General features: G+C 46.0%; 1 protein-coding gene across 2 annotated transcripts in view; it reads right to left on the bottom strand.

Annotated features, from left to right (window-relative positions):
• The window catches only part of LOC101125551 (mpv17-like protein), a 133,801-nt gene extending 121,122 nt beyond the window's left edge, over positions 1-12,679 (bottom strand). The window contains exons 1-3 of one of the 2 annotated variants that reach the window (XM_063700066.1): positions 12,370-12,679; positions 7,708-7,778; positions 6,360-6,644 (exon numbers count right to left, since the gene is read on the bottom strand). In XM_063700066.1, the coding sequence (XP_063556136.1) occupies positions 6,594-6,644; positions 7,708-7,778; positions 12,370-12,679 (432 nt within the window). In that variant the 3' untranslated portion in view covers positions 6,360-6,593. Of the gene's footprint in view, positions 1-6,359; positions 6,645-7,707; positions 7,779-12,369 lie in introns of those variants that run through there. The other variant, XM_055365557.2, reaches the window with a different exon arrangement.
• Positions 12,680-15,162: the final 2,483 nt, after the last annotated feature.

Genomic DNA, 15,162 nt, shown 5'->3' with positions numbered 1-15,162 from the left:
TAGGGAGCTATATAATAGAGGCTGCAGATTCATGGCAGATTCTAAAGCACAGCAGTCCCCAACATTTTTGGCACCAGGGACTGGCTTTGTGGAAGACAATTTTTCCACAGGCAGCAAGGGATGGAGCGCAGGATGGTAATGGTCTTGGGATGAAACTGTTCCACCACAAATCATCAGGAATTAGATTCTCATAAGGAATATGCAACCTGGATCCCTTGTGTGTGCAATTCACAACAGGGTTTATGCTCCTATGAGAATCTAATGATGCTGCTGATCTAAGAGGAGGCAGAGCTCAGGCAGCAATGCAAGCAATGGGGAGCGGCCAGAAATACAGATGAAGCTTCAATTGTCCACCCACTATTCACCTCCTGCTCTGTGGCCCAGTTCCTAACAGGCCACAGACCAGTACAGGTCCACGGCCCAGGGATTAGGGACCCCTGCTGTGGCACATTGCTTAATAGAGGACTGTAGCAGGCATGTGCCCAGACGTTTCCTTTTTTTCTTTTCTTTTTTTTCTTTTTCTTTTTTTGAGACAGTCTGGCTCTGTTGCCCAGGTTGAAGTGTGTGAGTGTGATCGCGGCTCAACCTCCCAGCCTCAAGCAATCCTCTCGCCTCAGCCTCCCAAGTAGCTGGGATTACAGACGCACTCTACCACACCCAGCTAATGTTTTTGTGTTATTTGTAGAGATGGCGTTTTTCCATGTTGCCCAGGCTGGTCTGGAATTCCTAAGCTCAAGCTGTCTGCCCATCTCCGCCTCCCAAAGTGCTGGGATTGCAGGAGTGCACCACCACACCTGGCCTGACACCCAGATTTTATATATTTATTTATTTATTTTTGAGATGGAGTCTCGCTCTGTTGCCAAGGCTTGAGTGCAGTGGCACAATCTTGGCTCACTGCAACCTTCACCTCCCTGGTTCAAGCAATTCTCCCACCTCAGCCTCCCGAGTAGCTGGGATTACAGGCACATGCCACCACGCCTGGCTAATTTTTGTATTTTTAGTAGAGACAGTTTCACCATGTTGGCCAGGCTGGTCTCGAACTCCCGACCTCAGGTGATCCACCCACCTCGGCATCCCAAAGTGCTGGGATTACAGGTGTGAGCCACTATACCTGACCTAGAATACCTTTTAACCACACAAAACAATTGCACAGTTCATTCTATAAAAGAGTAAGAAATACTAGGCCAACAAGATGCCAAAGTAGTATTATATTTCAGACTAAGCTGATTAAATTAGACTACTTAAGGCCTCTAGAGTTGGGGGGTTGGGGAGTTGTGGGGAAAAAAGCTATTAGGTAGAAGACATTCCTATTAATTATATTTTTAACACCAGAATGAAAAGTCTACTAGAATCAGTACCAATTCTGGAAGACGGCGGCTTTGGAAATGACAGCATGTATATATGCATTGCAATTTCCTGGTTACCATGAACAAATGATGCAGGAATATATTTGTAAATACAGAATCATCAATGAATTCTTTTTTTTAAATTAATTTTTTTTTTCTGAGACATGGTATCTCTATGTTGCCCAGGCTGGTCTTGAACTTCCAGGCAAAAGCAGTAGTCCCACTGCAGCCTCCCAAAGTGCTGGGGTTATAGGCATGAGCCACCTCATCCTGCTGAATTATTTTATTTATTTATTTTGTTTGAGATGGAATCTCATTCTGTCGCTTAGTCTGGAGTGCAGTGGCAAGATCTTGGCTCACTGCAACATCTGCCTCCTAGGTTCAAGCGGTTCTCCTGCCTCAGCCTCCTGAGTAGCTGGGATCACAGGTGCCTGACACCATACTCGGCTAATTTTTGTATTTTTAGTAGAGACAGGGTTTTACCATGTTGGCCAGGCTGGTCTTGAACTCCTGACCTCAGGTGATTTGCCTGCCTCGGCCTCCCAAAGTGGTAGGATTACAGGCGTGAGCCACTGTGCCCAGCCTTGAATTGTTGAAACTATATACCAAACCATTGTTTATAGAATGATTTTCTAATAATATATTGAAACCATGTGATGCTATAGAACAAGTTTAGCTGAAATTTTCATATATTACAAAATATGTTAGATAGACATTTCACAAGCTTTATCCTACACAGTCCTATGAAAAAGTCACCGTTATGATTTTTTTAAAAAAAGTCTTGGTATGTAAATTTATCTCAAAAAAAAGCTAGAGGTTTTCAAAATAGTCCTTAAAAGTGGTATTACAGACTTATTTTCTTCTTTTTACTAATTTGTATTTTCTGAAGTTTCTAAAATGAACAATTGCAATAAAAGCTTTATAATATTTATGTTTATATTTAAAAGTAGATATTACATATAATGTGTGTATACATATACATATATACATATATATACACATATATACGTATATGTGTATGTATATATATATATTTTTTGAGACGGAGTTTTGCTCTTGTTGCCCAGGCTGGAGTGCAATGGTGCGATCTTGGCTCACTGCAACCTCCACCTCCTGGGTTCAAGTGATTCTCCTGCCTCAGCCTCTGAGTAGCTGGGATTACAGGTGCACACGACCACGCCTGGCTAAATTTTGTATTTTTAGTAGAGACAAGGTTTCATGATATTGGCCAGGCTGATCTCGAACTTCTGACCTCAGGTGATCTGCCCGCCTTGGCCTCCCAACGTGCTGGGATTACAAGCGTGAGCCACCATGCCCGGCCATAATGTATATTTTATATTTATTTATTTTTTTTGAGACGGAGTTTCGCTCTTGTTGTGCATCTCAAATTCCCGAGCTCAGGTGATCCGCCCACCTCAGCCTCCCAAAGTGCTGGGATTACAGGCGTGAGACACTGAGCCTGGCCCTTAATTGTTAAATATGCTTTAAATATAAAATATACCCCTGTAATCCCTGCACTTTGGGAGGCCAAGGCAGGCAGATCACCTGAAGTCGTGAGTTTGAGACCAGCCTGACCAACATGTAGAAACCCTGTGTCTACTAAAAATAAAAATTAGCAGGACGTGATTGCAGGAACCTGTAATCTCAGCTACTCAAGAGGCTGAGGCAGGAGAATCGCTTGAATTCGGGAGGCGGAGGTTGCAGTGAGCCGAGACTGCACCATTGCACTCCAGCCTGGGCAACAGAACGAGACTCTGTCTCAAAAAAAAAAAAAAAAAAAAAAATTAAAACTTTAGCAAAAATAATCAGAAGACTAAACTTATCCAAACATGGCTTTCCTTCTTTCTTTTTTTTTTTTTCTTAATACAGACGAGGCCTCACTATGTGGGCCAGGTTGGTCTTGAATTCCTGACCCCAAACAATCCTCCCACCTCCGCCTCCCAAAGGGTTAGGATTACAGGAGCCACTGTGCCCGGCCATGGCTTTATTTCTTATGGCTGTGTTTTTTTTCTTGTCAGAATGTAGTATCATGTAGTAGTATATTTTGTTCTCAAACCATTCCCCCACTAAAAGGAAGCAGGATGCCTCAAAGAATTGGCTGATTCTAGGGCCAGGGCAGGGCAGGTGCAAGTACAAGATGATCCTGGAACACGCTGTCATGCCAGAAAGGAAGTGGCTTAAGAAAGAAGTAAAGAAGAAAGAAGATGGGTGATGCACAGGACACAGGAACCAGCTTGGGGGGACTCCCACTGGCCAAATCTGGGACATGTGAGCACTAAAAATAATTAAACCCTGCCATGAACTCTCCTCTGTGCTTCGGCAATCTCCCTCTGAATAGGCCAAATGCATCTGACATTCAACATTTCCCAAGCTGAACTCACCTCATTTCTTTTTTGTTTGTTTGTTTTTTTTGAGATGGAGTCTTGCTCTGTCACCCAGGCTGGAGTGCAGTGGTGCAATCTCAGCTCACTACAATCTCCGTCTCCCAGGTTCAAGTGATTCTCCTGCCTCAGCCTCCCGAGTAGCTGGGATTACAGGCACTCACCACCATACCCGGCTAATTTTTTGTATTTTTAGTAGAGACAGGGTTTCACCATGTTGGTCAGGCTGGTCTCAAACTCCTGACCTCATATGATCTGCTCACCTTGGCCTCCCAAAGTGGTGAGATTACAGGCGTGAGCCACCATGCCAGGCCAGTTTTATTTTTTTAAATACAGACAGGGTCTTGCTATGTTGCCCAAGCTGGTCTTGAACTCCTAACTTCAAGGGATCCTCCTGCTTCAGCCTCCCAAAGTGTTAGGATTACAGGCGTGAGCCACCACACCTGACATGCTTCCTTATTTCTTATGTGAACTTGGTCACGATAACCGCCCACTTTGGTTTCCTTTGCTGCCATTACCTAACTGTGAAGTTCAAGATCCTCAGCTCCGGGTGTTCAACAGTCTCCAGGATCCAAACTCATTCCAAGTTGCTCAACAAATACTCTGTGAACACCAAACTGCCTGTGGTTTCTCCCCTCTGGGCATACCGTGGTGCTTTACACATTGTCAACTCTACTCAGCTCTTCCGCCCCTGGAATGACCTGTCCCCCAGTATGTGCATAACTTCAGATCTTAATTTTATTTTATTTTTTATTTTGAGACAGGGTCTCACTGTGTTACCCAGGCTGGAGTGCAGTGGCACAATCGTAGCTTACTGCAGTCTCGACCTCCTGGGCTCATGCTAATTTTTGGATTTTTAGTAGAGAGGGGATTTCATCAAGTTGGCGAGGATGGGCTCGATCCCTTGACCTCGTGATCCGCCTGCCTTGGCCTACCGAAGTGCTGTGATTACAGGCGTGAGCCATCCTGCCTCTTTAAAGGAAATCTTCCCAAAAAATCTCCAGATGGGCTGGGCTTCAGACTACTGGTTTGCCCTCTTTCTTCTCCTGAGGGTAGATGAGACTCACTCATTGTAACCAGTTTTTTTTTTTTTTAACAGTATGCAAATGTTCCTGTGGTTTTGTTCATTTACAAATCCCTGCCTGAAGCCTCTTTCCCAATTCTACTTCCTGCTCTCTTTTTTTTTTTTTTTTGAACCATGGTCTCACTCTGTCACTCAGGCTGGTGTGCAGCGGTGCAATCACAGCTTACTGCAGCCTCGACCTCCCAGGCTTGCAATCCTCCCATCTCAGCCTCCCGAGCAGCTGGGACCACAGACACTTGCAACTATGCCCAGCTAATTTATTTTATTTTTGTAGCGATGGGGTCTCACTATGTTGCGCAGGCTGGTCTCAAACTCCTGGGCTCTAGTGATCCTCCTGCCTTAGCCTCCCAAAGTGCTGGGATTACAGGTGTGAGCTGCCTACTTCTTGCTCTTTTTTTTTTTTTTTTGAGACGGAGTCTCGCTCTGTCGCCCAGGCTGGAGTGCAGTGGCGCAATCTCAGCTCACTACAGTTTCTGCCTCCCGGGTTCAAGTGATTCTCCTGCCTCAGCCTCCCAAGTAGCTGGGACTACAGGCTTGTGCCACCATGCCCTGCTAATTTGTTGTATTTTTAGTGGAGACACGGTTTCACCATGTTAGCCAGGATGGTCTCAATCTCCTGACCTTGTGATCCACCCGCCTCCACCTCCCAAAGTGTTGGGATCACAGGCATGAGCTACTGCCTCCGGTCCTTGCTCTTTAAAAAAAAAAAAAAGTCAGATGTACATATCTCCATAGACTTTAAAACATAATGGAAAAACTTGTTCCTTTTTCTAAAGTAAAACAGAAGAAGTGGCTGGGTATGGTGATTCATGCCTGTAATCCCAGAACTTTGGGAGGCTGAGGCAGGCGGATCACCTGAGGTCAGGAGTTCAAGACCAACCTGGCCAACATGGTGAAACCCTATCTCTACTGAAAAATACAAAAAGTTAGCTGGATGTGGTGGTGCAAGTCTGTAATTCCAGCTACTCAGGAGGCTGAGGCAGGAGAATTGAGAATTGCTTGAACCCGGGAGGCAAAGGTTGCAGAGTGACACTGCACTCCAGCCTAGGCTACGGAGCAAGACTCCGTCTCAAAAAACAAACAAACAAACAAACAAAAAAACCAAAACACACAAACAAAAAACAAAACCAGAAGAAAATCACATTTGGTTGTCACCATGGGGTCCTCAATTTCTCCCCTAAGAGAAATCACAAGAGTTCTGAACACACTTCTTATAGTTACTGTTCCTGAGTATAGAGGCTCAGGGGAAGCCTCTGACTTCAAACCTCTCCATCCTCTGCCTCTAGCCATCAAGTAATGCTGGCTCAGAGGCCTGGTACCATCCAACAGATGATGCTAGAAGCTGTGGCGGTAATAGCTGGGTGTGGCTCAACACTGCTTTTGATAGGGAAGGAAGAACATGTGAAGCCCTAGGCCAGTCTGTGAACATTCTGTAATCCCAAAGATTTACCTCCTTGTGATGAATGCAATCAAACATGCTCTAGGGCAGAGATGAAAACCATCCCTGATTTTGCCAGGCCTTAAGGACACTGTTCAATAAATATTAACTGAATCAATGAATAAATATGTATTGGACTGGACTGTATATATTTGTGCCAAGCAAACAGTAAAAATGCTGATTTGCTTCAAACCTTGGAGTAACCCTTGGAAACCTTCTCCTTCGCTATCAGTACCTTTGTGATGTTAAAGTTCTTTTCACCAGGACTCCGCAGGATGCTCACCTGAAAACATTGGCTCTGAATGTGGGAATGATTCCATTAAGCCACTCACAATCTATAATCTCTATTTTGCAAATAGAATCCCAAATTTACAGAATAAATTGTTGTCCTTTGGCTGCAAAATTTACAAAGTAAATTGTGATCATTAATAAGAGTTAATATAATAAAGTCAGAAATCACTGAGAACATGAACTAAAATGCAGAGATATTATTTCTTTTCTTTTTTTCTTTTTTCTCTTTTTTGAGATGGAGTCTTGCTGTGTTGCCCAGGCTGGAGTGCAGTGGTGCGATCTCGGCTCACTGCAACCTGTCTCCAGGTTCAAGTGATTCTCCTGCCTCGGCCTACTGAGTAGCTGGGATTACAGACATGCACCACCGTGCCTGGCTATTTTTTGTATTTTTAGTAGAAACAGGGTTTCACCATATTGGCCAGGCTGGTTTCAAACTCCTAATGTCAAGTGATCCGCCTGCCTCAGCCTCCCAAGTGTTGGGATTACAGGCATGAGCCACTGCACCAGGCCCAGAGACATTATTTCTTTCCAGTTCATGAGAAGTACAGATACTCTTAAAACCTCTCCTCATACATCTATCAAAATAACTTTAAGATTTCTCTGTCAAAATATTGGACCCTTCTGCCAACCAAACTGGAGATCTAATTTAGGAATAGTTTAATAAAAATGTACTTAATGTTGAGGTGGGAGAATCACTGGAGCACAGGAGTTCGAGGCCAGCCTGTGCTACATAGTGAGGCTCTGTCTCTACCAAAAAATTTAAAAATAATTAGCTGGGTGTGGTGGCACATGCCTGTAGTCTCAGCTACTCAGGAGGCTGAGGTGGGAGGATCACTTGAGCTCAGGAGGTCCAGGCTGCAGTAAGCCATGACCATGCCACTGCATTCCAGCCTGGGTGCCAGAATGAGACCCTGTCTCGAAAAAGGTTTTTTTAATTAAAAAAAAAAAAAAAAATATATATATATATACACACACACACAAAAAAATCCTGATGTGATTAAACACGTGTCAAATTATCACATGTATATGAAAATATGTACTTATATGTGTCATTTAAAAGATTTTTTAATCTTTATAAATATATACACAAAACATATATTTTTATACACATATATATACATATATACACAAAAATATAGTGATTACATTTTCAAACGCCTGTCTTACCAGATAGGTATTCCAGAATTTCTGTTTCAGGTCCAAAAATATGTCATCGTTTCCTTGGAGAATGCTCATACCTATTTGCAAAACCCAAAAAAAATTTTAAAAGATTCAGTAGAGTACCGTATAACAGTTCATGTTTAAGTTTCCCATTCCAAAATGCAAAGTAACCATCACTATCATCCAACAATATGACCCTCTGACCCAACAGTGAAAAGAGAACATAGACAGGTGCCGTGGCTCAAGCCTGTAATCCCAGCACTTTGGGAGGCCGAGGCAGGCAGATTGCTTGAGTCCAGGAGTTAAGAGACCAGCCTGGGCAACAGGGCAAAACCCCATCTCTACAAAAAATACAAAAATTAGCCAGGTGTAGTAGCGTGCCTGTAGTCATAGCTACTCAGGAGGCTGAGGTGGGAGGATCGCTTGAGCCTGGGAGGTGGAGGCTGCAGTGAGCTGTGATCATGCCACTGCACTCCAGCCTGGGCAACACAACAAGACCCTGTCTCAAACAAAAAAAAAAAAAAAAAGAAAAAGAACATAATCTCCACTCTAAAACTAGATAAATTTTAAAGGAATGATAAATACGAAGTGAGAATAGCGGAGTATAAAAACTATAGCAGAACGATTATTTTTTCAAAAACTAACAATTCACAAAAACAATCAGGTTACAATAGTGGGTCTATTGGTTACTTTCTCTACCTTCCAAACATTTTGTGAAATGTTGAACATTTGAACATTTTGAAATTTTAATTTCTGTCTTTTTAAAAAAGCTAGTGGGCTGGGCGCGTGGCTCATGCCTGTAATCCCAGCACTTTGGGAGGCTGATCTGGCGGATCACCTGAGGTTGGGAGTTCAAGACCAGCCTGACCAACATGGAGAAACCCCGTCTCTACTAAAAATACAAAATTAGCCAGGCACGGTGGCATATGCCTGTAATTCCAGGTTCTTGAGAGACTGAGGCAGAAGGATTGCTTGAACCCAGGAAGTGGAGGTTACGGTGAGCCAAGATTGTACCACTACACAACCCAGGATTTGGAGGTTGAGGTGAGACGAGATTGCACCACTGTGCTCCTGACTGGGTGACAGAGCAAGACTCTATCTCAAAAAAATAAAAATAAAAAAAGGCCAGTGGACCCAAATACTCTGGCAACTACAAATTTTCCATCAGTATTACCCTATTCAAAATTTGAAAGTAGAACACCAATTCACCCTTCCTAAAAACACTTTGACCTTCAATATCCCTGAAGAGAAATTCACAGCCTGGGCAATATATCAAGACCTTGTCTCTACAAAACTATTTAAAAACCAGCCAGATATAGGGGTGCGTACCTGTAGTCCCAGCTACTCCAGAGGCAGAGGTGGGAGGATCGCTTGAGCCCAGGAGGTCGAGGCTGCAATGAGCTGTGATCACATCACTGCACTTCAGCCTGGGGAATAGAGTGAGACCCTGTCTCAGAAAAAGAAAAGGAAAAAAGTAACAATAAATTCAGGTAGCAAGGCAAAGCTGTCCTATTTTAGGAAGGTTGTAAAACTGAGAGTACTTTAAAAATTCTTTCCAATCCCTGATTAGGAGGGAGGGAATATAAGAGCTTTATTAGTTAATTACAGACGATTCTTACATGACCCAGCAAAATATTGGTAATACTGTGTTCCACTTACCCAGCATTAATTAAATGCTATGTACTTTATGCGCCTCATTTCATGTGCCCCTCCTTACAATTCGCTAAGGTGGGTAGAGTTACAAAGGAGGAAAAGAGCTTAGAGAGGTTAATAGCAGACAGAGTTCAACCCAGGTGTCTGATTCCCAAGCCAGAGTTGTTAATCTGTTACGACTCTGGTTCCCCAAGGTAGCCCCAGCACAAAGATCAATTGATTCCTACAATTTCCATGTAGAGCCTTACGCAAACCTCCACTCTATCCCCTTCCACTTCCCCTTTCATTGAAATGTGAGGTAAGGGAAACTGAACCAGAAAAACTGAAAACCGGCCAGGTGAGGTGGCTCACACCTGTAATCCCAACACTTTGGGAGACCGAGGTGGGCAAATCACTTGAGGTCAGGAGTTCGAGACCAGCCTGGCCAACTTGGCGAAACCCCGTCTCTACTAAAAACACAAAAATTAGCCAGGCGTGGTGGCGGGCACCTGTAATCCCAGCTACTCAGGAGGGGCAGGAGAGGCAGAAGAATCGCTTGAACCTGGGAGGCTGAGGTTGCAGTGAGTTGAGATTGTGTCATTGCACTCCAGCCTGGGCAACAAGAGCAAGACTCCGTTTCAAAAAAAAAAAAAAAAAAAGAAAGAAAGAAAAGAAAAACTGAAGACCAAAGCAAAGCTGCAATCTGGCCAGGAATCTGTATCAGAGAGCTTGGCCTGGACATAGGTTCAAGTCTTGTTAGTAACTCAGCATCTTTCAGTTTCAGGCAAACTGTCAAACTTCCCACCATGAGAGCATCAAGTGCCTGGATTGTGTTGTCTTTGGGTGAGTCACAGAACCCCTTTGAGACTCAGTTTCCTCATTTGTAATATGAGAGTATTAAGAACAATCTCAAGTGTGAGGGCTCACACCTGTAATCCCAGCACTTTGGGAGGCCAAATGGGTAGATCACTTGAGGTCAGGAGTTCGAGACCAGCCTGGCCAACATGGTGAAACCCCATCTCCATTAAAAATGCAAAAATTAGGTGGGCATGGTGGTGTGCATCTGTAATCCCAGCTACTTGGTAGGCTGAGGCAGGAGAATTGCTTGAACCTGGAGATGCAGGTTTCAGTGAGCTGAGACTGGGCCACTGCACACTCCAGGCTGGGCAATAAAGTGAGACTCTGTCTCAAAAAAAAAAAAAGAAGAAAAAGAGAACAATCTCACTAGTTGTTTGAGGATTAAATAGCATTCTGGTCCCCTACCCCTTCACCAGTGTACCAGGTTCCTGTAACAGGTGCTAGAAAGCTGTTTGCAAATCTAGTCTGCAAATCACACACCGGGAACAGGCACAGACCTTCGGATAAAACAGGAGGCCCTAGCTCTCAGGCTGTCTGTTCTCCTGACCCACTGACCCCATCAGCCATGTAGTTGGCCGCAATGACAACAGGCAACCAGGTGGTTTGTGTTTCTGGTGGGGTCTGTAGGGAAAGGAAGTGAATCCAACTCTTAAAAATAAGGCACAGGGGGCAGGGTAGGTTTCTTCAAGATGGTGGCTTGTCTGACTTCAACCTGGTTTAGAAAGCACCAACAGCCCTTAGGAGAAGTTCCGTCCCATTTGGGGGGAAATCTGTGATCCCCAATCCCAAGGTCAGGCTTAAGACCCATAGAGATTTTCTCCCCAGTTACCCACCCCATCCCCTTCAAGGCTATAGAAATCGCAATGATGCTAGAGGCCACAGGGCCCCTCCTGTGAGCAGATGGGGGATCTCCAAAGATTACAAGAATTTAACCAACTTGAGTGATCAGCCTGTTTTACAGCCTCCTGACCTCAACCTGTTCTTCCCCAGCCCTGGGTGGAATGAGGTCACCCTGTTTGTTTAAATCAGCTCCTAAGTGACCCCAGGTTACTTGTAGATGAACCCAAGTTAACTCTCCTCATTACCATGCTAAAGTCTTCACCCCGGGAGAAGCTATAGCTTCATGACTATAACCTATGCAACCTATGCGCTAGCATCATGACTCACTGGGACCCCTACTCTACATGCAATCATGCACCCTCTCCTTTCTCCATCACCCTATAAAACCCTCCTGTCTCTTTCTCTGGGGGACACACTACTTGGGAGAATATGCCCAGTGTCTTCCTTTCTTGTGCCAAGTAAAACTCCCATTGATCAAAACCCGCCTCTTGGTGGAGTCCTTTGTGACTCGTTAAGGGAATGAACCCTGGTATTTTTCAGGTACCATTTCCATTGTTCTTATTGTATGTAGTAGAGAAGGTTTCCACAGTCAAGCCCCTGTCCCCCACACCCCAGGCCCGGGTCGGATTTTCTAAGGAGAGGGTTCCCTGAACCCTCACAGGTATATAGTCCTCCATGGCAAGGATCCAAGGTCCCTTGATGTTTTCCGTGAGACCCCAGGGGAAAATCTTGTTACCAAAGCAGGACTAGGCCCCTGGGCATGAATTTGCTGAAGATCCAGGCCCAACCTCAGATTCCACCTGCTCTGCCCCTCAGGGTCACGGATCCCCTTGCATTTTGTTCCTGTGTTGGCCCTGGGGCCCCAGGTGTGGATTTTCTGAACAGCAGGTCGGTTCCTTCCCTGTCCCACGACTGGTTCACGGTCATTGCAGCTGCTATGGCCTTGAACTGGGATCTCCTTTATTTTCCCGTGGGCCTTTTTCAGGGGGCAAAGACCTCCGCAGCCTTGCCTACCTCCAGCCTTGGCCTACACCCAACCCCAGAGTCTGAGCCCCGACCCTAGTCCTCTAAATTCCTGACCTGGTGGACCTCTGGCTCCCCAATTTCTCGGCTCCCCAGCCAGTGCCTCCTGCAACTTCTCGCAATCAAACACCCCAGACTCTAGCCTTTGCCCTGGCCCTTCAGGCCTCTGAAGCAGCTCCGGTCTCAGAGCCCCGGCTCCTGCCCGGGTCCCCAGGCTCCTGCAGCACCCTCCCTCCAGCCGCTTGATTCCCGATTCCCGGCCTCCAGTCCCCCAATACCGGGTCCCACCCCCCAGGTCCCCTCCCGGCCCCTCACCGACATAGAAGGCCGAGACCGCGATGGGCGCACCGACCACCTGGTCGCACAGCAACTTGGCCAGCACGGCGTGCGGCGCTCGGCCCGGGAGCGCGCGCTCCAACAGGCCCAGCCACACGTAGTCGAAGTTGGCGTGGAAGGTCACCACCAACGTGGCCACGCGCCGCGTCTGGCGCCAGTTGGCCTCGCGGCCCTGCAGCCGTTGCTGCAGCACGTCCCCGGCCGAGACGAGCGAGCCGTAAAGCAGCACGTTGGTGGGCCACGGGTGGCGCCGGACCGCGCGCGACAACGCCGGCCACCAGCCCGCCATGTCCGCGCTGTGGGCGCCCGCGATCAGGAGCCCGCGTGGTCGGCATCTTCCTGCACCGCGTCCGGGCCTCCCCAGCCTCCAGCAGCTACTGCACTGCAGCAGCCCGCACCTGCATCTGCCTCCTCCAGAAGCTCCGGAGCGATTGAGCGACCCACGCACACCCAGCTCGCGCCGTCCAATTCGGAGGCCACGGGCCGTCCTGGGGGCTGAACGTTTGAAAGGTGCCCGGCCCACCCCCATGCATGGGTCCATTGACACAAAATACCGAGAACAGGCAAAGCCACAGAGGCAGAAGGCATGGGGTTATTTATTTATTTTTATTAATTAATTAGATATTTTTGAGGCGGAGTCTCGCTCTGTCGCCCAGGCTGGAGTGCAGTGGGGCGATCTGGGCTCACTGCAACCTCCGCCTCCCGGGTTCAAGCGATTCTCCTGCCTCAGCCTCCCGAGCAGCCGGGACTACACGCGTGCGCCATCACGCCCGACTAATTTTTGTATTTTTAGTGGAGACGGGGTTTCAATATGTTGGCCAGGCTGGTCTTGAGTGATCTGCCTGCCTCGGCCTCCCATATGGGGTTATTTTTTGGAGTGATGAAAACATTTTGAAATTAGATAGGTGTGATGGTTCCATGACTTTGTGAATCTATTAAAAACCATTGAATTGTACACTTAAAAAAAGGAGGTGCATTTGGCCAGGCGCGGTGGCACATGCCTGTAATCCCAGCACTTTGGGAGAATTAGGAGGATCCTTTGAGGGCAGGAGTTCCAGATCAGCCTGGACAAAATAGGAAGACCCCATCTCTACGGAAAATCAAGAAAAGGAAAAAGAAAAAAGTATTGTAATTACTCAGGCTTGGTGGTGCGCACTGATAGTCTCAGCTACTGCTACTCGGGAGGCCGAGTTGGGAGGATCTCTTGAGCCCAGGAATTCAAGGTTGCAGTGAGCCATGATAGGGCCACTGCACTCCAGCGTGCAAAAAAAAAAAAAAAAAAAAAAAAAAAAAAAAAAAAAAGAAAGGAAGAAAGAGAAAAGAGAGAAAATAAAATGGTAAGTTTTATGGTATGTGAATTTATCTTAAAAAATGATGGGACGGCCAGGCACGGTGGCTCACGCCTGTAATACCAGCACTTTGGGAGGCCAAGGCGGGCGGATCACGAGGTCAGGAGATCCAGACCATCCTGGCTAACACGGTGAAATCCCGTCTGTACTAAAAATACAAAAAATTAGCCGGGCGTGGTGGTGGGCACCTGTAGTCCCAGCTACTCGGGAGGCTGAGGCAGGAGAATGGCCTGAACCCAGGAGGTGGAGCTTGAAGTGAGCCAAGATCGCCCCACTGCACTCCACCCTGGCTGACAGAGGGAGATTCTTTCTCAAAGAAAAGAAAAGAAAAGAAAAGAAATGCTAAGCAAAGTGTTCCGGTGTGTTTTGCCTGTTTTGGTAGTGGAAGGGAAGAAAATCAGTCTTTTTCTTTCTTCTCCCCCTTAAAACTATTTAAGAAGGGAACTGGGCGCGGTGGCTCATGCCTGTAATCCCAACAATTTGGGAGGTCAAGGTAGGAGGATCACTTAGGTCCAGGAATTCAAGACCAGCCTGGGCCACATATTAAGACCTCATCTCTACAAAAAAATAAAACATTAGGTCTGGGTGCGGTGGCTTACACCTGTAATCCCAGCACTGTGGCAGGCTGAGGGAGCTGGATCACCTGAGGTCAGGAGTTTAAGACCAATCTGGCCAACATGGCAAAACCCTGTCTCTACTAAATATACAAAAATCAGCCGGGCATGGTGGTGTGCACCTGTAATCCCAGCTACTCCGGAGGCTGAGGCAGGAGAATTGCTTGAACTGGGTAGGTAGAGGTTGCAGTGAGCCAAAATGGTGCCACTGCACTCCAGCTTGGGGGACAGAGCGAGACTCTGTCTCAAAATAAATAAATAAATATTATTTAAAAAAAAGATCCCCTGGGCATACAATAAGTAATACCATACTACTTAGGCAAATAAAGCACAATTCTATTATTTGGGAATCTTAAGATCGGTTCTACCACTTTGTGGATCTTCAGACTCAATCTCTATTTTAGAGATACTAACATTGATTGATCCTGCTATGTGCCAGGTACTGTCTTTCACAACTTCACATATATGATCTCATTTAATCCTCATTTAATTTTGGCAGAGAAAAGTTGAGCTCCTTACCCAGGATCGTATAACTAGGAAATAAAGACCAAAGCACAGGCCTCGCTCTTTTTGTTATTAGAAAAGATTTCCTTCTGTAAACCTCAGGGACTTTACAAGGGAAATATTGGATTACTGTAATATGATTCATCAGCCCAATTTATTTATTTATTTTTATTACACTTTAAGTTCTAGGGTACATGTGCACAACATGCAGGTTTGTTGCATATGTATACATGTGCCACGTTGGTGTGCTGCACCCATTAACTCGTCATTTACATCAGGTATATCTCCTAATGCTATCCCTCCCC

Source organism: Gorilla gorilla, chromosome 18, assembly GCF_029281585.2.
Source record: "Gorilla gorilla gorilla isolate KB3781 chromosome 18, NHGRI_mGorGor1-v2.1_pri, whole genome shotgun sequence".
Classification (NCBI taxonomy): domain Eukaryota; kingdom Metazoa; phylum Chordata; class Mammalia; order Primates; family Hominidae; genus Gorilla; species Gorilla gorilla.
This window is presented reverse-complemented; position numbering and strand designations above follow the sequence as displayed.